Consider the following 22,446-nt stretch of genomic DNA (forward strand, 5'->3'; position numbering starts at 1 on the left):
CGAGGATGTCCCTGTGACGTGCGAGAGAGCAGTGCGTGTGACGTCATGGCGAGGATGTCCCTGTGACGTGAGAGAGAGCAGTGTCGAGGCCCAGGGGTGGCTCGTGCGCCGGTCATCAGCGTGACGTCATGGCGAGGATGTCCCTGTGACGTGCGAGAGAGCAGTGCGTGACGTCATGGCGAGGATGTCCCTGTGACGTGCGAGAGAGCAGTGCGTGATGTCATGGCGAGGATGTCCCTGTGACGTGCGAGAGAGCAGTGTCGAGGCCCAGGGGTGGCTCATGCGCCGGTCATCAGCGTGACGTCATGGCCAGGATGTCCCTGTGACGTGCGAGAGAGCAGTGCGTGACGTCATGGCGAGGATGTCCCTGTGACGTGCGAGAGAGCAGTGCGTGTGACGTCATGGCGAGGATGTCCCTGTGACGTGAGAGAGAGCAGTGTCGAGGCCCAGGGGTGGCTCGTGCGCCGGTCATCTGGGACTTCGGGGATAGTTGGTTGGTTCAGTAATTCCCGCTTCAGGACGAGGAATGCACTGACCTTCCTGAGATCTGTGACCCTCACCCGGGATGTTCCCGAGGGGCTGGAGTGAGTGACCTTGCGGTAGTGCTGCTGGAGGTGTGTTCTGAGCAGCACGTGCTGCCAGTGAGGGCTGCTGAGTCACGGCACAGCAGGAGGGGTCAGCTAGCCCCGTGGCTGTGGCTCGGGATCTGGGGACAGACACCTGCAGTGGACATGGATTAAAGCAGCTAAACGTGGCTCAGTCCCAGCTCTAACCCCAGCAGCAGCTGATGTCTAGCAGACATCTGTTTCTTTCTTTTGGGGCTTGGCTCGGGGGTCTCTATGGATATGACTCCAAGCTAATGTTCTCACAAAGCATACTAACAAAAAATACACCCAGGGACCTTTGGGGTCAGCGCTCCTCACCCATGCCTGTCATTCGTATCTGACTCCGCCCACCACAGGGCACAGTATTGGATAATAGCTGCGGCCGCTTCAGCCATTGGTTCTCTGCACTGCCAGTAACAGCCTCGTGCGCATGCGCACCTGAAAAGTAGTCCACTTGAGTGATGTGGCCGGCAGCCAATGTCTGCATTCGTTTCATTCGTTTCATGGGTTTTGTGTGTGTGATGGGCCTTTCTTTTATCGACCCCTTCAGGAGACCCCGCGCACCACCTCTTGGCAGCTGGAGTTTACTTGGTATTATTTGTAAACCTTTAATGCCTGTTGCTTTTATTGTAAACAACAATAAAAATACAGAAAACATTACAGGCTTTTACAAGGCCAGGCCTATTGGCTTTGCTGTTGTATCCTCAATGAGTTACGGTAAGGGATTGGCCACTGTGCGATGATTCATAACATATTTCCAGGACATCTCTCAGAATGTAATTCCTTGCACTCGGACTAGAAAAGGTTAACACTGCAAAGTACTGTTTCTTTTAAACCTAGTGATCTGAAGAGTTGTTCTGCTGCAACCGAAAGGACTTTGCAATGCTGCCAGAATCTGGTGGTTTTATATGGAAATAAACCTACTTGGGGTACTGTTCCACTTTGGAGGGCCCGGTTCCTCTTCTCCCCTCAGAGTTGAGGCTGGCATTATGAAGCACAGGGGTCTTTCCACTGCTTGATGTTTCAGTCCCATGTCTGCAGGGCCTTCACCAGGTTGACTAGATGCTCCTCCAAGAAGGCACCAGAGTTGCTCATCTTCCATGTGCAGAATCTTGGGGGGCTGGTGGGCCGCTCCACACTCTAGGCCACTGCGGTGACAGCAGTGTTCCTCTGCCGTTCGGCACCTTACTATGCGGGGTTGCAGTGGCCATCTTCTCCATTCCATCTATTAATGGTGCTTGTGTTGTGGCCTTAAAGTGGTTCTTGGAGGCCTAGCGTGTTCTGGTTTACTATGAATGCCTTACACTTCTCCGGTGACCTCTGTCTGCTCTCAGCGGCATGTGCCAGCAGGTACCCAAACACCTCCACCAACACCTTCCTTGGCTTCAACTCAAGATGATTTATTTTGTAGCACAAGTCTACCCAGGCCTTCAGGCTGGTGATAGCCCTTCACCCAAGCCTCCGGTTGAGATACTATGGTGGCTGTTGCCCCTCCTGCAGCGCTGAATGTGTCCTAAGGTGGGTGCACCCATTTTACAAACCAGTAAGCTAGAAAGTTTGTGGTGGGGCTGCCAGGTGGTAATGTGTTGTACTCCCCGCTGCTTTTGGTAGAGTTCAGACACCACCAAATTGAGCACCTTGAAGGTAAACCCTGCTCTCTGTCAAGAAAAGAGGCCAAACATTGCATAGGAAACAGTCTACACCGGGGATTTCTAACCTTTTCTATGTTAAGAACTACTTATGTTCAATAAAAATTATGTTGCGCTACTAATACAGATGATCAGTGCCTCAACATTGACCTGTTCACAAAGGATTCCACTAGTGCCCATTGCATGTAGGTTAATGGCCACCTCAGTGCACCAGGAAATGTCACCAGCAATGATGGAAACCAAAAAAAAATCTGTCAATTTTAATATTCAGTGTCCCCGGCACCTAAGAAACAACATCTGTGATACGACTCATTTATGTTTATATGTCAGCCTTAAATACATGTATTCTGAGAACGTCAGCTGATCCATTCTGAAACTAGACTTATGATACTTTTAGATATATCCTCATCAGTTTTCGAAATGTACATAATTCAACCAAATAAAAGCTTGTCATTCACTGGGTTGATTGTATTGTAATCGTATTTATATAGCGCTTACTACCCCTGACGAGGCGTCGAAGCGCTTTTTGGTGAGTAGCACACTACTCCGGAACCCAACAAGAATTAGTGATGGATTAGTATCGTTTAATAATGAGTACAGTTTTAGTATTATTATGAGTTAACTTGAGCCGCGGATATGAGAGTTTGCTTGTTAGATTGACTGGAGTAATGGAGGGGTGGAGGAGGAAAGAAATCCAGAAGTGTTAATTGGGAGTAAATCCTTCATTTACTCAACCCAAAGGCTTGGGATGAATAAAGGGGGGCGGAGGGGGAAGAGTATGTGGAAGGGTTAGGGAGAGCATAGTAGCAGGGTGAGATGAATGCAGGAGAATTTAGTAGGGTTGTGTGGGAGGTCACAGAGGTAGAGTGGGGTTTGGTGAGTTAGATGTGGGAGCGGAGGGAAGAGCTTAGGCAGAGATATTTAGGAGATGAAAGTGGTAGAAAGGATTTGGGATCAGTCAGAGCGAGAATGGAGGATAGTTTGATAGAGACATGACATATGGTAATGGGTAGATAAGTGTGATAAGATGAGAGCAGGGATTCATAGATATCTAGTATAACAACCCACCCAGGAGCCATGCAATGACCCACGAACATGCCAAGCACAGAACAACATACATACACACATACATATATATGTATGTGTGTACACGTAGGGGAGCTACTCACAGGTACCCGGAGAGCTACTCTGGGGAACCCTGGTGTTTGTTGTGGGGCCCCAGGCGCTCTCAGCTGATACCCTGGGGAGGCGCTGGGGTGCCCGTGCGCCCGTGAAAGGTTTTGCCCTCCAGCGTTGGACCCATCACAATGATGTCGTGGTCCTTGTTCTTGGCTGGTTAAGCCCCACCCCTTAAGTGTGACGGGCACCTCAAGTGCACCTATCAGAGCCTGTCACTGGTTCTGGTGCTTAGAAGACGAGTGTTCAGGGATGGCGCTGGGCTCAGTGAACCCTTCACTGAAGTCCTCCACCTGGTGGGGATGTGGGCGGGATTTGAAATCAAAAGTAGAATTATAATGCAGCGCCTGCCCCGAGGCAGCAATAAAAACAGATTAAAATGGTTGGTGTCAATAAAACATTTTCTTGGCGCCGAAGGAAACCAAATCAACAAGAGTAGAGGAGCTGTCGGGAGACCCGCAGGTGAGAGTTCAGTCTGTGTGAATGTCTGGCCTGAGGGGACATCAGTGGTGTCTATCCATCCCCTGCTGAGGCGGGGGCCACAGAGCACGAGATGGCTCCTGAGGCGGGCCCTGGTGTCCAGTGGCAGGTTGGACACTGGAGCTGTCCACCGTTTCGCATGAGACACTGCCCAGGCTCACGTCTGTATACCGCCCAGTGCTGAGGCCCTGCTCTTCCCGCCTCTAGGCGCCTCACAGAGCAGGGGTGCAAGGATGGGCTCTCACAGTTCGTCACTGCCACGGGGTGTGAGCCCAGGCATCACCCGTGCAACCGTGAAGGGGCAGAACTTGTACCCGCGGGTGCACACTGGACAAGATGGCGTCCCAGTGAAGATGCATGCAGTGGGACACTGCACGCCCTCCATGGGCGGCAGCTGTGGGCCCTGGGGCGTCTCACTGCACCGGACATGGGCATCTCAGAGGGAGTTGCTAGAATTGGGCGTGGGTTGCGTAATTACTCGAAATGACTGGAAAATTATGTAGAAAATACATGGAGAGCGTAACCCAGCATTTTAATTTTTTTTGTTTTTGTTTTTCTGTTTTGTTTTTTTAACCACCAAATACTCGAGTCCAAAATGGCCTCGAGGCTCCATCTTACGCTAAGAAAATATCTCAAAACGCAACAGAATATAAACAACAGAAGCCAGAACCAACTGGTGCTCGCAAAGTTCTCTGCTCTTGTGCTAGCAATTTTGTGCCAAATAACTCATGATTACGCGAGTGCCCATAACTATGTAACTTTCAGTAATTTCGCCTCAAAAGAATAACACAAAATTACTCCAGCGTAATTACCATTTCGCCCAGGCCTAGTGGGTGCGTGGCTTTGATACTGTGCGCTCGGCTCCTGGGTTGGGTCCATCAGGCGCAGCACAGATATGGGGGGGGGCACGAGGGGAATCTTTAGCCCTAGGTGGAGGTTGGGGGGGGGGGGGGGGGCTGAGCCCTGGGGAGGGCGCCTGGAGTGGGGCTGTGCAGGGCTTGGAGTGTCTCTGACACAGCTCTTCAGTGTGGCTGTCCAGGCGGGATGGCGCAGAGACGAGTCTTGTGTGTTTATGTACCTTGTGTGTACACAGCGGTTGTGTTTGCTGGCCTGCGTTCAGTCGGAAATAGTGCTTGGGGCACTCTGGGCTGGCGGAGGGCTGAGTGAGAGGGGTTCGAGTCATTGTGTTTCTAATGGGAAACAATCTTTACAATGTGATTTTTACACCGACGTGCCCTGACCACGCATTTATAACAGTGGAAGTTTTAACCACGTGTAAGCTTTTACCACGCGTTGCCCCCCGCCCACCCAAAAAAGATAAAAATGTATAAACATGTATATTTAAACTTACATTTCTAATATTTAGCTTATTTACATTAATAATACGTGGCGATGCCATGCAGGGTTAAAGCATATGCGTAATAATGCGTTGTAAAGGCATGCGAAGTTTTACCTGCGTTGTTCGTCATACACCCCTTTGTTACTAACGTGTGCTATGTTGCCTTCCAGTGTTGTGTCCTGAGCACCGACCATCTGATCCCAGTGTGGGGCCCTGGTCACGGGACGTGGGGGTCCGGCTCCCTCCGCCTGAGCCCACTCCGTGGCCACTGACCGCCAGGCCCTGCCGCAGGGATGTTTCCACAGAACCGGCCTCCGGTAAGTACCACTCTGAGCCCCATCGCCACAGACGGTGGATCTCACCTACTTCTTGTGAAACACATACATGAAAGCCAGTCCTCGAACAGCGGGTTGTCGTACACTGAGCGCACGCCACAGGGATCTCAGGGCTCCCTTACTAGACGTGAGTCCGCCTGTCGGGTCCTAGTGGTTGGCGGCTTGCACTTTGAGAATCGCTGTTTTGCCGCCTTAGGGAGTGTGGCGCATTGTTCTGACAACTTTAATGTTGTAGGTCTGTATTTTATGACTTTATGCCTTCGGTTGGGTTGTTGGAAAACTTATGCAGGTTACAGTAGGACTGAGAAACTTATGGTGACCTTTGGCCCGGTTGGGTTCTTGGAAAAAGTTATGTCCGAGGTGGGTGGTCTGGTCACTTATTTAAGAAAATGTATAATACATGCGGTAGGCCTGGTTTATTGTTTGTGAAAATGTTAAGCCAATAGGCCTTTAAGGGTGAATTGTTATTACACTGTGACAAAGCCTGTAGGTGATAATTGTTGTACATGATAAATACATAAACCGCAGTTTCTGGAATCGTGCAATGAAATTAAGAAATAAATGAAAGATGCAAGGGGTACAGAGAAAAATCATGTCACTAAAACTATGTAGCATAAAGTTGTAAAGATGTATGGTGTTTCACAGGAGCTTCTCAAAACCGTTCTAGCTTTGTCCCCAAAGACTCCCCATAAATGGCACACAGAAAAGTTGTTTCAGCCAAACCTATTGATTCATACTCTTCAGTGTGCACTAAATAAATGTCTTCCCTGACATTACGGTAGCCATTAAACAAGGACCAGTTCACCCTCCAAATGCCCAGCGTGACTGACCAGATCTGAAGATGGGGACTACACTTATCGGCGACAGAAATTCTTGGCAGCAGTTTTGTGTTTTTACTCCTCCAAATGCAGTTGATTGTTTTCAGATGAAGATGTTTCCTCCTCTACACGAGACAGATTTGTTAATCCTTGAAGCTTCTATGACCCTTCATCAGAAGGGACTCGAGGAAACATCAGTGTTTGGCGTGTGAATGAAGCTTGCTTATGAGTCCGGTTTGAAGGCTTCTCTCATACATAATCTGTCCGAGGCTTGTTGCATGTGTTGACATCTAAGCTCTTGACACTGGCGCTCGTCACCCCCACACCACTCCGGACACATTGAAGAGGTCCCTTTTATAGTCCGTCTTCTCCATTTGAACCACACGTTGTTTTATGTCCAAGAGCTGCTTAGTTCTAAAATTGTCTGCACTCAGGCTTCCCGCTCCATGGCGTTGCCGTATACTATGGATATGCCAGTTTCTATATGTGACATGGTCATCTTTGGACCCCCAGAAAGGCCACTATCTTGGGGGTCTGCTAGAGCTCCCAGTGGGGTGCAGATTAAGATTAATCTTATCCCATGAGAGGACACTGCAGCCTCTCATGGTAGTTGGGGGTATTTTAAGCTTCATATTCATACCCAGTTTTGTATCCTTTACCTGCAGTTTCTGATTCTGACTCTCAGTGGGAATCTCGTATGGTCAGTCTAAAGATTTCCCTTTTTGAAAGTTCAGTCTGCCAGCTCCTGTCTGCAGTGATTTGCAAAGATATGTGGAGAGTGTTTTTCTGTATAAACTGATTGTAATATGCAGACATTCCACTATGTACAAGCAATAGACTGTTACATAGGCCATAGCTGTTTAAACAGAATAGCAAAATCGAAGCGGCGGCCAACTCTCCTAAGGAGATTTTGAATGCCCTAAAAGATCTTATCCATCCAAGAGAGGAAGTAGAAAGTAGAGATTCCCCCCAACAACATGTTGAAGAGCTGGCTAGCTTTTTCCTGGACAAAATCCAGAATATTTACCTTGCATTTCCTAAAACCTCTAATATAGGACAGGAGAGAATAAACCATGAGGCCGGGGAGGTAATTACTTTTACTAATTTTACTCCTATCAGTCTGGATAGAGTTATCAGTCTAATGAGATCAACAAAATCGGGCTCTCCGCTTGACCCGGCCCCTCCCCAGGTCTTATCCTTGGGAAGCTCAGTAGTAGGGCCGATAATAAAGAATCTTATTAATAATTCTCTGAGGGACGGCATAGTACCTGATCATTGGAAACAAGCCATTGTCAAGCCACTCCTGAAGAAAACCAGCCTGGACCCCAAGATGCTGAGTAACTTTAGACCAATCTCATTGTTGCCCCTAATCTCTAAATTGGCTGAGAAACCTGTACACTCTGTTATCCTCTTTCCTGGAAGAAAATAATGTTATACATCCGACCCAGATGGGTTTCAGACCTAAACATGGCACTGAAACTGCCCTGATTGCCATAACAGAAGAGGCAAGGAAGAGGATGGACTCCGGTATGGAAACCGCGATTATCCTCCTTGACCTAAGCGCAGCCTTTGATACAGTTGATTTGAAAATCCTTATAGAAAGGGTACAAGGATGTGGGATTGACGGGTCTGCGTTAGATTGGATTTGCTCCTTCCTATATGGAAGGTCTTTTCAGGTACTTGACAGAGAATGCATCTCTAGGAGCACTTTTAGCAGCTGTGGTGTCCCCCAGGGCTCGGCCTTGAGTCCATTGCTGTTTAACATCTACATGAGGCCACTAGCAGGCATAGTTGAGCCCTTCGGACTGAACATAGTTTCTTATGCCGATGATACGCAGCTGATAGTCTCCTTCTCTAACTCCCATCCGGATATGGGCCTAGCCTTAGGCCCTTGTATGAAGGCAGTTGCAACCTGGATGGCTGATTGTAAACTAAAGCTCAACGATGATAAAACGGAGGTTATGTTTTTTGGAAATAAAATCCCCCCTTCTAACTCTAGCATACTGAGAGGAATATCGACCCTCCCCCCCCCCCCCCCCCCTCCCCCCGAAAGGCCTGATTAAAAGCCTCGGGTATGGCTTGATCCCCTTCTCTCAATGGCCCAACATGCAAATAAAGTTGCAGGAACGGCCTTTGCTCTGCTAAGGACCTTGAGGAAGGTGTTAACTATTTTACCTTTCACAGCGAGGAGAATGGTTATCCAGGCACTGATTGGGGCCCGGATTGACTATGGAAATGCGTTGTTCATTGGCTCCCCGAAATATGTAATTCAGAGACTCCAAAGAGTACAAAACGCAGCGGCTCGTCTGCTACTAAACATCACTCAATACGGCCAGGAATTGTTTCTTTACACTGGCTCCCGGTAGCAGAAAGGATCCAATTCAAGACCCTGTGCCATGTTCACAGATCCATATTTGAGAAGGGACCTGAAATGTTGAAAACTCTTGCTCAGGCCTATTTTCCAGCTAGACCTCTTAGATCCTCCTCAGCTAATCTGGCTAAAGTTCCAATCATGAGGAAGCCAGATGGGGAGGAAGATCGGTAGCCTAACAAGGCGCGTTACTTTGGAATAACCTTCCTCTCAAGTTGAGAGTCAATTCTCAAGAGTTGTTGTTCAGAAAAGAATTGAAGACATGGCTATTTAAAACTTAATCCCCTGAATAATTTTTTAAAGCAGTATGTCATCACTATGGCTGTATAAGCGCTACGAGGCCGTTGGCAGTTGGGCGCTATATAAACCTCTATAACATAACATAACATTTTGAAATATTTTATTGGAAACAAGCGTGCCATCTCATGGCTCCAAGTACCACGTTTACAAATTCTGCGAAAATCCTGTTCTCCAATTACTACCAGTTATCCAGTGTTGGCTCGTCCTATCGTTTGCCAACATCTGTGTTCTTTTGAGGGTCACCCGCTTCATACTGTAAACTGGAGTCTGACACCTCTTACTCCAAATTTTCTATTGTTCAGTTTAAAGTTTCCGTTTTTTTGTTCTTGTTTTGTTCTCCACCTTGCCACGTGTTGGCTCGTGTCCAGTTCCTGATTTTAGTAAGGTGGTTCCAGAGTGGTCCCTCGGAGGGTTGACCTCTTCGGTTCTAGCTTGACTCCGGTCACCTGTTAATATTGCAGCTTTCTTCCTAAAGTAATTTTGAATTTTGGTTTTCTGTTCATGTCTACAAATTGAAAATGGTTTTAAATGGTTTTTGCTGTGTCTTGTAGTACAGTTATGCATTCTTTGTAAATTCATCTTCGCAGCTTGTCCTTATGGTGAGGGAAAAAAAAAAAAAAGCATTGCTGGATGTGGGATTATCGTCTTAATTGAACAATATTTAATTGTAATTTGGAAATTGTCAATCTGTCAGGGAGACCAGAACCTCGGGGCCTGCGCACGTTCCCAACATGTCCACCACTAGACAGCTCCAAAGCTCCGATAGAAATATCACAGAGCCTGAGAGAGTCCAAGTGGGGGGGAAAAGGGGATTAGGTAGGGAACAGCTGGGAAGGAGACCTGTAGGAAGCAAAAGGTTAAACAACACAATATCAAGAAATAATCACATTGACTTTCACTAGACTATGGTTCTAAGCGTTCTCATACTGTAACCATGGATAACCTAAGAAGTGACTATAACTAGACCTCAAGAACTCTGGGTACCTGGAAAAAATCAAGAATGGTTAATACAATGTTTCATACGGGCTTTTCATGAAATGTCACATACTGTCTAGGAATACAAGAACCTTCTAGAACAATGTTTCAGAACAAACATTGCATTTTAAACATGAGGACAAAGGCAATCTGAAACATTCCCTGGAAAACAATATGAATTGTACTAGGAACTTAATTTGCACAAAGAATGTCACATTTTGAATTTAGTGTCTTCACAGAAAATCCAAAACTCCAGGATAAATGTGTGCACTTCAACAAACACTACACATCAAAGTTTTAATTGCTATGAAATGATTGCGCACACCGGTGCGGATCTGAACATCAAGTTTTACGTGCTGGAAATGAATCGCGCACATTGTCGATTCGATCAAGGATATACAAATGCCACGAAATGATCGCGCACACTGTTACCAATCTGAACATCAAGTTTTACATGCGGGGAATGAATTGCGCACACTGCCGATTCGAACAAGAATATGCAAATGCCATGAAATGATCACGCAAACATTTGCCGATCTGAACTCCAAGTTTTACATGTGGGAACTGAATCGTGCACACTGCCGATTCGAACAAGAATATGCAAATGCCCAAAAATGATCGCGCAAGCTTTTGCCGATCTGAACACCAAGTTTTACATGCGGGAAATGAACCGCGCACACCGCCGATTCGAACAAGAATATGCAAATGCCATGAAATGATCGCGCAAACGTTTGCCGATTTGAACATCCAGTTTTACATGAGAGCAATGACTCGCGTACTCTGAAAGATTTCACGAGTAGGCACAAAACTCAAGAGTCTTTGACAACAGGGTCGGGGGGCCCAGCCCAACCTCCACCTTACCACCCTGCTCAAGGATCAGCAATATAATGCGGGGCAGGCTTGGAACATCAAGGTAGGTCTCCCGAACAGGAGCATATGAAGTTGTTGCTGCTCTGCTCCGGGACCTCTGAATAGTGAGCATGTGGAGCTGGGCTGGCTCCCTCATATAGAGTCTGGCCCAGCCCACAAACCACACCCAGTCATGCTGCAGGGAAAGCTTCCAGAAGGTCCTAGAAAGGGACCACACCCTAACACACTCAGTAAGCCTGCAGCAATACATTGCAAATGAACAGTTATTGCAAACATCATTAATAGTGTTTTTCAAGGTTAAAGTCTGCAATGCAAAAGGTTAACATACTGCATATAAATACAATGCATGAATTATGCTCTTGCATAAAGGCTAGGTTTTTGCATTTTTGTTGCACGTAGAGCGGGCACTGTCCTGATGTTGACACAATCATTCCTTAATTGCTGCTTCGTTACCTTCAAATATTGATCATCAGTAGGTCTCCCTAGTTTCCCATGAGCAGGGTGAGATCCAGACACTTGTTCGCACAAGCGTCCTCCGTCTTGAAGCGGATCTTACGTAGGTTGGTTGGCGTGAGAGGAGGCACAGATTGTTCCCATCACTGTCCCTATATCAGGCAGTAAATCGCTATATTTTAATTGAAAGGTGACATTGAAACTCATTCTGTCTCCAATCTTCTGTGCTGATACTGTATGACCAGCTTGCAGGTAAACGTTTGTGCCAGTATTATTTCATTCTTCCTGAGGCTCTGGGATAAGGGTGTGAGGAACACTTTTAGTCTGAAGGTTAATGGACAAGGTCATTGTTTTATGTACAAGCCACACATGTGCACTCTATCCTGCTACCTTTGTGTGCTATGGCAAACACGCCTTAGGTTCTGTGTAACTGAAACTGAGCAGACTCTAGCTTTTTGACCATATTCAGCTTTAACAAAACAGCTTTCTTTCATTTCTGAAAGGTAATATCCTAGACCAGATGCAATTGGTGATCTACTCCAGTAACCACTGAGGGGAGCGTTGATCAATAAATTGCCAATAAGCCTTTTCAGTTGTGCTCCTGGCAGAGCTGGGGCTCCCCCACCCCCTGGCGGGTGGGTGCTTGGGCTCCCTTACCCATTGGCCGGTGGGCGCTTGTGCTCTCTCACCCATTGGCCGGTGGGTGCTTGTGCTCCCTCACCCATCGGCTGGGGGTGCTTGGGCTCCCCCACCCATTGGCGGTGGGCGCTTGGACTCCCCACCTATTGGCCGGTGGGTGCTTGTGCTCCCTCACCCATTGGCCGGTGGGTGCTTTTGCTCCCTCACCCATTGTCCGCTGGGCGCTTGGGCTCCCTCACCCATTGTCCGCTGGGCGCTTGGGCTCCCCCACCCATTGTCCGCTGGGCGCTTGGGCTCCCCCACCCATTGTCCGGTGGGTGCTTGTGCTCCCTCACCCATCGGCTGGGGGCGCTTAGGCTTCCCCACCCATTGTCCGGTGGGTGCTTGGGCTCCCCCACCCATTGGCCATTGGCCGGTGGGTGCTTGGGCTCCCCCACCCATTGGCCATTGGCCGGTGGGCGCTGCTTGGGCTCCCCCACCTATTGGCCGGTGGGCGCTGCTTGGGCTCCCCCACCCATTGGCTGGTGGGCGCTGCTTGGGCTCCCCCACCCATTGGCCGGTGGGCGCTGCTTGGGCTCCCCCACCCATTGGCCGGTGGGCGCTGCTTGGGCTCCCCCACCCATTGGCCGGTGGGCGCTGCTTGGGCTCCCCCACCCATTGGCCGGTGGGCGCTGCTTGGGCTCCCTCACCCATTGGCCGGTGGGCGCTGCTTGGGCTCCCTCACCCATTGGCCGGTGGGCGCTGCTTGGGCTCCCTCACCCATTGGCCGGTGGGCGCTGCTTGGGCTCCCTCACCCATTGGCCGGTGGGCGCTGCTTGGGCTCCCCCACCCATTGGCCGGGGGGCGCTTGGGCTCCCCCACCCATTGGCCGGGGGGCGCTTGGGCTCCCCCACCCATTGGCCGGTGGGCGCTTGCGCTCCCTCACCCATTGGGCGGGGGGCGTTTGGGCTCCCCCACCCGTCGGCGCTTGGGCTCCCTCACCCATTGGCCGGTGGGCGCTTGGGCTCCCCCACCCGTCGGCGCTTGGGCTCCCTCACCCATTGGCCGGTGGGCGCTTGGGCTCCCTCACCCATTGGCCGGTGGGCGCTTGGGCTCCCCCACCCATTGTCCGGTGGGCGCTTGGGCTCCCCCACCCATTGTCCGGTGGGCGCCTGGGCTCCCCCACCCATTGTCCGGTGGGCACCTGGGCTCCCTCACCCATTGGGCGGTGGGCGCTTGGGCTCCCTCACCCATTGGCACCTGGACTCCCTCACCCATTGTCCGGTGGGCGCTTGGGCTCCCTCACCCATTGTCCGGTGGGCGCTTGGGCTCCCTCACCCATTGTCCGGTGGGCACTTGGGCTCCCTCACCCATTGGCACCTGGGCTCCCTCACCCATTGTCCGGTGGGCGCTTGGGCTCCCTCACCCATTGGCCGGTGGGCGCTGCTTGGGCTCCCTCACCCATTGGCCGGTGGGTGCTTGGGCTCCCCCACCCATTGGCCGGGGGGCGCTTGGGCTCCCCCACCCATTGGCCGGTGGGCGCTTGCGCTCCCTCACCCATTGGGCGGGGGGCGTTTGGGCTCCCCCACCCGTCGGCGCTTGGGCTCCCTCACCCATTGGCCGGTGGGCGCTTGGGCTCCCCCACCCGTCGGCGCTTGGGCTCCCTCACCCATTGGCCGGTGGGCGCTTGGGCTCCCTCACCCATTGGCCGGTGGGCGCTTGGGCTCCCCCACCCATTGTCCGGTGGGCGCTTGGGCTCCCCCACCCATTGTCCGGTGGGCGCCTGGGCTCCCCCACCCATTGTCCGGTGGGCACCTGGGCTCCCTCACCCATTGGGCGGTGGGCGCTTGGGCTCCCTCACCCATTGGCACCTGGACTCCCTCACCCATTGTCCGGTGGGCGCTTGGGCTCCCTCACCCATTGTCCGGTGGGCGCTTGGGCTCCCTCACCCATTGTCCGGTGGGCACTTGGGCTCCCTCACCCATTGGCACCTGGGCTCCCTCACCCATTGTCCGGTGGGCGCTTGGGCTCCCTCACCCATTGGCCGGTGGGCGCTGCTTGGGCTCCCTCACCCATTGGCCGGTGGGTGCTTGGGCTCCCCCACCCATTGGCCGGGGGGCGCTTGGGCTCCCCCACCCATTGGCCGGTGGGCGCTTGCGCTCCCTCACCCATTGGGCGGGGGGCGTTTGGGCTCCCCCACCCGTCGGCGCTTGGGCTCCCTCACCCATTGGCCGGTGGGCGCTTGGGCTCCCCCACCCGTCGGCGCTTGGGCTCCCTCACCCATTGGCCGGTGGGCGCTTGGGCTCCCTCACCCATTGGCCGGTGGGCGCTTGGGCTCCCCCACCCATTGTCCGGTGGGCGCCTGGGCTCCCCCACCCATTGTCCGGTGGGCGCCTGGGCTCCCCCACCCATTGTCCGGTGGGCACCTGGGCTCCCTCACCCATTGGGCGGTGGGCGCTTGGGCTCCCTCACCCATTGGCACCTGGACTCCCTCACCCATTGTCCGGTGGGCGCTTGGGCTCCCTCACCCATTGTCCGGTGGGCGCTTGGGCTCCCTCACCCATTGTCCGGTGGGCACTTGGGCTCCCCCACCCATTGGCACCTGGGCTCCCTCACCCATTGTCCGGTGGGCGCTTGGGCTCCCTCACCCATTGTCCGGTGGGCGCTTGGGCTCCCTCACCCATTGTCCGGTGGGCGCTTGGGCTCCCTCACCCATTGGCACCTGGGCTCCCTCACCCATTGTCCGGTGGGCACTTGGGCTCCCTCACCCATTGTCCGGTGGGCACTTGGGCTCCCTCACCCATTGTCCGGTGGGTGCTTGGGCCATCTTGCCCTTTGCTGACAGTGTGCGGGTCTCTTCTGTCCCCATCCTGCTCTGGTGGCTCTGACTAGACCGGGCGAGTGGAGCCTCAGACGTGGGCATTTTCTGAACATCCCGAGCTCCTCATACGTTTTTAGTTCCAGGATCCTGGCTCGATGTTCCTGGTCACCAGCACCAACTAGGAAGAAGACACCGTTCTGCAGTTTACTGCGCCCCCTAAACTTGGGCGGGGGGGGGGCTTGAAGCCTACTTTGGAAGACTGGGGCAGCTTAGATTTCAGTCCAAGAGGACAGAACATCCTGCCCTACTGACCGGTCTGCTCTGGCTGTTACAAGTTGTCCGGAGTACAAGCCCCCTATCCCGCCCCCCCCCCCCCGCAGTTCCAGTCTGAGTAATGTACACATAGGGACCCCGCCTCCGCTGTGAGTGAGGTGCATTAGAAGACTGATCCTGCTAGGTAAAGCACCCCCCCGCCACAGCCCCCCGCCTAGGAGTCCCCGCGGTGAATTCTCACTTTCAGGGTTCAGTGGTCCAGGGGCAGGTTGGGCTAATGACCTGTTCTGAGCAGCGCCTTGATGAAAGTCCGCGGACAGTCAGAGGCTGATGTAGCGCTGTCAGGCCCGGGGGGGGGGGGGATCACTGTGACTGCAGCTTTCGACAAGCAGAGGGAGGCTAGCCCTGGGTGCTGTAGGGTTAGGTAAGGGCCAGACTGGGTTGTCCATTGTAGACCCCGACCCTGAGCTTATCCACAGCCTGACCTTGGCCTCCCCACTTCCGGGGTGCAGGGACCGTGTAACCCCTCCCAAGCAGCGTTATTCGTGTACAGACACCCGCGGCCTGGTCTGTGCCTTTAGAAACCCAGTCCTGTCTTTAGAAGGCGCCCGCAGCATCAGGACCACAGCATCCTTTGAGCCTCTCAGCGCCCCCTGGAGCGCTGAGCGACAGACTGCTTCTCTCTGCCCCAGGAGCGCTCTCATGGACCCCCCCAGTGGCCAACCGGTGAGCCATGGCCCCTGTGCAAGCAATATCGCCCCCCCCCCCCACCCCGGTGCTGCTTGAACTGTAAAATTCAGCAAATATCTCCCCCCCCAAACACCTCATCAGCGTCTGTCCGGACACCAAGGTGCCTGCGCCCTGACGCCTTTCCGAAGCGCTAGTTGCATTCGCTGTTTGTGGCCTCCGGGTGACTGCGGTGTCACCGGTCTCCGTGGATGACTGCCACGGAAGCCGGGGGCGAGTGGATGTCTCTCGGCTGTTTCATTGAATGATGGGGGGATGTTTCCGGTTGTGTGGGGGGTAGTTTCAGGGGTGTGTCTGGCATTGCACTCTGGTTCACTTTGACCAGGTTGAGGGGAGGGGCCGGATGTGTGTGTAGTGCGCACATGTAGTGCGTAGGGGGTGCGTGGTTTGCATGTTGTCATGTTGTAATGTTACAGACGCCACGCGTGATCCTCTGCGACACATCTGTACAAACGCCTCCTCGCCCTGGACTGTCATATGTCCCCTCCAAACCTCTGCTCTGCCCCCTCGCCCAGTGGGGATCGCCTGACAGGGGGGGTTGTCACCCCCACTCTACCTCTGCCGCCACCTCTTAGCACTCAGTCCTACTTTGATTTTCATGACATGGTTCATCAGTAATTGCCACGAGACATTCTGCAGTGCTGTTGCGGGGGTGTAGGTGGGGGCTGGAGGGGGAACTCGCTAAATCTCCCTTGGGGTTGGGGCTGGGGGGGCTGCTGCAGAGAAACCGAGAGACAGTATCACTGCACCCCACAAAGAGACTGGGAGAAGCAGCCATCAGGAGGCAGTCTCAGAGAGACTGCTCCATTGCGCCCCCCAGCCTAAAATGTACTGTACGTGATGCGAGTTATGCGGACTTCATCGAGCACGGTTGGCACATAGCATCACCCCAGCACCTCAGACCTTACCAACCACCCGGGCCTTGTTCCCGCAACTCCCACACTCAGGCCTGTGTAGCACTGACGTCTTGTGGGCTGAGGGACTGACGGCGGGAGCACCTTCCATTAATCACGGAGTGTACCCGAATATCCATGCAGGGCACATGTTTCCACCACAGGGGCCTTGGTATCCACGCAGGGCGAATGTACCCATCACAGGGGCCTTGGTATCCATGCAGGGCAGGTGTACCCATCACAGGGGCCCAAGTATCCATGCACGGCAGATGTACCCATCACAGGGGCCTTGGTATCCATGCAGGGCAGATGTACCCATCACAGGGGCCTTGGTATCCACGCAGGGCGAATGTACCCACCACAGGGGCCTTGGTATCCACGCAGGGCGAATGTACCCACCACAGGGGCCTTGGTATCCACGCAGGGCGAATGTACCCACCACAGGAGCCTTAGTAGATCAACTGTAGGTTCCAAGTACTCGTGCAGGGCTGAATTGCCCACCGTAGGTACCTAGTATTTGTGCACAGCTGTGCTGCCTGCTGTAGGTACCAAGTATTCGTAGAGGGTTGTGTGCCCACCATAAGTACTGCGTATTCGTGCAAGGCCGCTTGCCCACCATAGCTATCAGGTTTTCATAAAAGGCTGCGTGCCCACCATGGGACCCAGGTATGTGTGAAGCGCTGCGTGCCCACCATAGGTACCAGGTATTCATGCAGGGCTGAGCTGCCCACCATAGGCACCAGGTATTCGTGCATGGCTGAGTCGCCCCCATAGGTACCAGGTATTCGTGCAGGGCGGCTGTGCCCACCATAGGCACCAGGTATTCATGGAGGGCTGAGCCGCCCACCATAGGCACCAGCTATTCATGCAGTGCTGTGTTGCCCACCATAGCTACCTGGTATTCGTGCGGGGTGGCTGTGCCCACCATAGCTACCTGGTATTCGTGCGGGGTGGCTGTGCCCACCATAGGCACCAGGTATTCATGCAGGGCGGCTGTGCCCACCATAGACACCAGGTATTCATGCAGTGCTGTGTTGCCTATCATAGGTACCAGGTATTCGTGCGGGGCGGCTGTGCCCACCACAGGCACCAGGTATTCGTGCAGTGCGGAGCTGCCCACCATAGGTACCAGGTATTCGTGCATGGCTGAGCCGCCCACCATAGGTACCTGGTATTCGTGCAGGGCGGCTGAGCCCACCATAGGCACCAGGTATTCGTGCAGGACAGAGCTGCCTGCCACAGGTACAGAGTTGCCCCTCACAGCCCCTATGCAGACAGCCCTCCTGCTGGCACAGTTGTGCTCAGCTCTCCTCCTGTGCATTAAAGCCTCCCCGCCCCGTGCCTTCCGGTCAGGGGCTCGTGCCAAGATCCCTAGTTGAGCCCTTGAGAGCGCCTGGCACGGTGCCAGGGACAGCAGACAGCATCTCCAGACTGGAGCAGCCTTGATGAGGCAGCGCCGGGGATTCTTCTTTCATGCTCTCTCTGCACGCTTCTCTCATTCCCTCCCTCTCTCCTGCTCTCTGCCTCTCCATCCTCCTGCCCTTCTCTCCTTCCCTCCCTCTCTCCTGCTCTCTGCCTCTCCATCCTCCTGCCCTTCTCTCCTTCCCTCCCTCTCTCCTGCTCTCTCTCTCCATCCTTCCCTCCCTCTCTTGCTCGCTCTCCCTCTCTCCTGCTCTCATCCTTCTCCCCTGCTCTCTTCTGCTCTCTCTCTCTCCATCTGCTTTCTCCCTCCCTTCTCTCTCTCCCTCTCCTGTTCTCCTCTCTCCATCCTTCCCTCCCTCTCCTGCTCTCTCTCCATCCTCCTGCCCTTCTCTCCTTCCCTCCCTCTCTCCTGCTCTCTGCCTCTCCATCCTCCTGCCCTTCTCTCCTTCCCTCCCTCTCTCCATCCTTCCCTCCCTCTCTCTTGCTCTCTCCCTCTCTCCTGCTCTCATCCTTCTCTCCTGCTCTCTCTCATCCTTCTCCCCTGCTCTCTTCCTCCCCATCCCTTCTCTCTCTCCTGCTCTCTCTCCCTCCCCATCCCTTCTCTCTCTCCCTCTCCTGTTCTCCCTCTCTCCATCCCCCTGTCTCTCTCCTGCTCTCCCCTCTCCATCCTTCCCTCCCTCTCTCCTGCGCTCCCTCCCCATCCCTTCTCTCTCTCCCTCTCGTGTTCTCCACCTTTCCATCCTCCTGCCTCTTTCCTGCTCTCCCCTTCTCCATCCTTCCCTCCCTCTCCTGCTCTATCTGGTGGGAGAGAGTCTGCCTTCCACGTGGACTGTTCAGACTGTGGTGCACGAGAAACGTGACACCTAATGCGCTGGTGGGACTAACATGTATGTATGTATGTGCACATATCCACATTAGCACCCTGTGTGGATCTGGTATCATTTCCTGGTGGATGTGCATTTTGCAAACAACACAAACAGAAAACAATGACCGGTCACAAATTCAAATTACGAAATAAACCATGAAATGTAAACGGAGATTGTCCAGTAAGTCCTGGCCCCGGCACAGCATGAACTACTTTTGTAGGCGTAGGTGGACAAGCAAACTGCAGCCTTTTACTGTGAAATGGTGCAGTGGCCGAAGAGGGCTGACCCATCACCCCAGCCTGTAGGCTGTATACTGTAGGCTGTATGCTGTGGTGGGTAGAAGCAACATGTGAATGGCAGTTGAACCAACCAATGAATGAAGAGGGCTGACCCATCGCCCCATGCTGTAGGCTGAATGCTGTGGTGGGTAAAAGCCACATGTGAATGGCAGTTGAACCGACCAATGGGTGAAGAGGGCTTGTTGGGGGGCATAAAGCTGACGGGACAGCTAGAGCAGTCTCCGGCTACCATATTCTCATGGGGTCCCTTAGATGTGTTATTGGCAGCCGAAAAGGTAAATAAATGGAGTCTGTCCTTAACGCCATGTGTTGGAAGGCCCAGCATATCTGGTATTCCTGAGGCAGACCGGCAGGGCTGGGGCCAAGTCAGGCACGAGCAGAGGTCTGGCCTGCTAGAGGATCATTCTCCTTAAAGAATCTGTTGGGGTTGGGTCCAGGTCAGCCTATTCCAGAGATGGGGCTTTGTAATTAAAAATGGCATGTGCGCTTCGCTTCCTTAAAAATACACCCTTTGGGTTTTTTCCTAAGCCTTGTTCCCAGAAGCTTTGAACCCCACTGCAGTGATTACCAAAGCGTGGCCTCCTGCATTTTCGGGCGCTCATGTTTGAGAATACCAGCCCGCACACATGGCAAACATTTACAAATGAGCGGAAAATCACAAATTGTTAACCTTACCAAGTCATTCACAGAAATACTTATGAGTGTAAAGGTGTACCAACGTCTGTGAGTGTTGTACCTACACACATTACACATATGCTGTCCATGGTACATATGTGCAGGCGTGAAAAGGGAGGAAGCTTGGCATGGCCCGTGGGCCACTTGCAACGTGGACGCACTATAATGCAGCACAGGGGACCTTGGTAACAAGCGGAAAAAAGTACAGGCAACTTGGTACATGGCTCAGTCACACTGTAGCCTTGGGGTGACTGTGCATGTAACTTTTGTACATGGCTCAGTTACACTGTAGCCTTGGGAAGGCTGTATATGTAACTTTGTACATGGCTCAGTCACACGGTAGCCTTGGGAAGGCTGTGCACGTAACTCTGTACATGGCTCAGTTACACTGTAGCTTTGCAGAGGCTGTACACCTAACTTTGTACGTGACTCGGTTACACTGTAGCCTTGCAGAGGTTGTACACCTAACTGTCTACATGACTCGGTTACACTGTAGCCTTGCAGAGGCTGTGCACCTAACTTTGTACATGGTTTGGTTACACAGTAGCCGTGCAGAGGCTGTACATGTGACGTTACTTTGTACATGGCTCAGTTACACTGTAGCCTTGCAGAGGCTGTACACCTAACTTTGTAAATGACTCAGTTACACTGTAGCCTTGCAGGGGCTGTACACCTAACTTTGTAAATGACTCAGTTACACTGTAGCCTTGCAGGGGCTGTACGTGTGACGTAACTTTGTACATGGCTCGGTTACACTGTAGCCTTGCAGAGGCTGTTCACCTAACTTTGTACATGGTTTGGTTACACTGTAGCCTCAGAGGCTCTACACGTAACTTGGTACCTTTATTTAACTCACACTGTAGCCTTACTAGTGTGGAGAAGTGTGGCACAATGGTTAGAGCGGCAGACCCTGATGCAGAGATCTGGCCCAGGACCAAGGTTCAATTCCTGCCTCGGCGGTTCTTGGGCTCAATTCCTTTGGACCAGATAATTCTCGCCTCGGTGCCTAATCTAATTAATGGGTCCCACTCTGTATCTCTGGGCAATAGCTTGCTTAATCTCCACAACGGCCCTCACAGCGCTTGGATGCCTGGCTTCACCCTGGGGGTGCCCAGGAGTGGGCGCCTCACAGGGAAAAGTCAGGAGGGGTTCCACAGCGGTATGCGTACAGCGCCTTGAGACCCTAACGGGTGAGTAGTGCGCTATACAAGTGCGAAATTTACGTACATGTATCGGGGTACATGGCTCAGTTACAGTGTAGCTTGTACATGTAACGCAGTATGTTTTTCAGTTACACTTGCCCTGGAGAGGCTTCTTCTGTAAATTGGTACTTCTCTCATTTACACTGTAGCCTTACGTACATGTATTCTGGTTCACAGGGGCGTAGCTGCGGGTAGAGATGTTTGGGGTGTCCCACCTCCCCCAATCCCCATTCCCCTTAAATACATTTTCTGGTAAATAGCATGGTTTCACTTGGATATGGTGAGGTGTCTGTGAGATTTCACCAGAAATTGTTACAAATACAATCACGCTCTCACTATCTGTTTTGAAATTCTTAACAGTGTTGGTTATTTTGGCAAAATCTTGTGTTTCTGTAACTTACCTTCCAATCTTCGTTCCTCTTCCTTTGCTCTGGCCCTGAAGCCCCTCTCGTGCACCCTCCTTGCTGTGTAAGGTATTTTAATATTAAATGTCAACGTGATTGTTGCAAAATCTGAAGGTCACTACCCCCCATAATCCCCCCTTCCCCCCAATCTCAGTGACCAAGCCACGCCCCCGAGGTTCAGTTATACTGTAGCCCTGCAGAGGCCGTACATGTGAACGTTTAAACCATGAAAGATACATTTTACACCAGGGATCTTGCTATGGTCTGGATTGCCAGGTCAGCTCTTGCCAGACAATTGTGTGAGCATCATTAGAGAGGGCCTTTGGCTCCACCCACATGCTGGGAGCCAGGAGAGCATGTTTTGATTGGCCAGAAATCATGTACTTCCACAAAAAAGTGCTCACCCTCCACACAGCTATGTTCATTTTGTTTATTCAGCTGCCAACGCTTGAACTTTCAGGTGCACACACATGACATCTAATGCTATTAAAGTGTCATAAATGACTAGATAATTTATGATTTTTTCCTCTGGCAGCAGCACCAGGAGGGCAGTCATTCGCATATGTGGATTTTTAGGTCTGGTCTGACAGTGCAATTGTCACCTGACCTTTTAACCTACACAAATATTATTCTACAGTTCTTTGCCTGCACCCATACATATCCATTCCCATGCTTCCTACTTGTAATACTTTACATTACCATGCAACATTCTTTTAAAGCCAGGCCTATTGGCATTGCCAACGTTTGTTTTAGTAAAGCAGGCAAGGCATTAGGAGAAAAAGCAAGCTTTCAGGCGCTTAGCTAGGACAAAAGAACATGAAACAATTCCAGTCCCCCTGGACAGAGAGGAATGTC

The 22,446-nt window shown here is 52.3% G+C and overlaps 1 protein-coding gene across 5 annotated transcripts in view; it reads left to right on the plus strand.

Annotated features, from left to right (window-relative positions):
- The window catches only part of LOC138267434 (transducin-like enhancer protein 1), a 153,877-nt gene that overhangs the window by 24,446 nt on the left and 106,985 nt on the right, over positions 1-22,446 (plus strand). For all 5 annotated transcript variants that reach the window (XM_069216364.1, XM_069216366.1, XM_069216367.1 and 2 more), the window contains exon 2: positions 5,420-5,566. In XM_069216364.1, the coding sequence (XP_069072465.1) occupies positions 5,543-5,566 (24 nt within the window). In that variant the 5' untranslated portion in view covers positions 5,420-5,542. The remainder of the gene's footprint in view (positions 1-5,419; positions 5,567-22,446) is intronic.

This window comes from Pleurodeles waltl, chromosome 12 (genome assembly GCF_031143425.1).
Source record: "Pleurodeles waltl isolate 20211129_DDA chromosome 12, aPleWal1.hap1.20221129, whole genome shotgun sequence".
Lineage (NCBI taxonomy): Eukaryota > Metazoa > Chordata > Amphibia > Caudata > Salamandridae > Pleurodeles > Pleurodeles waltl.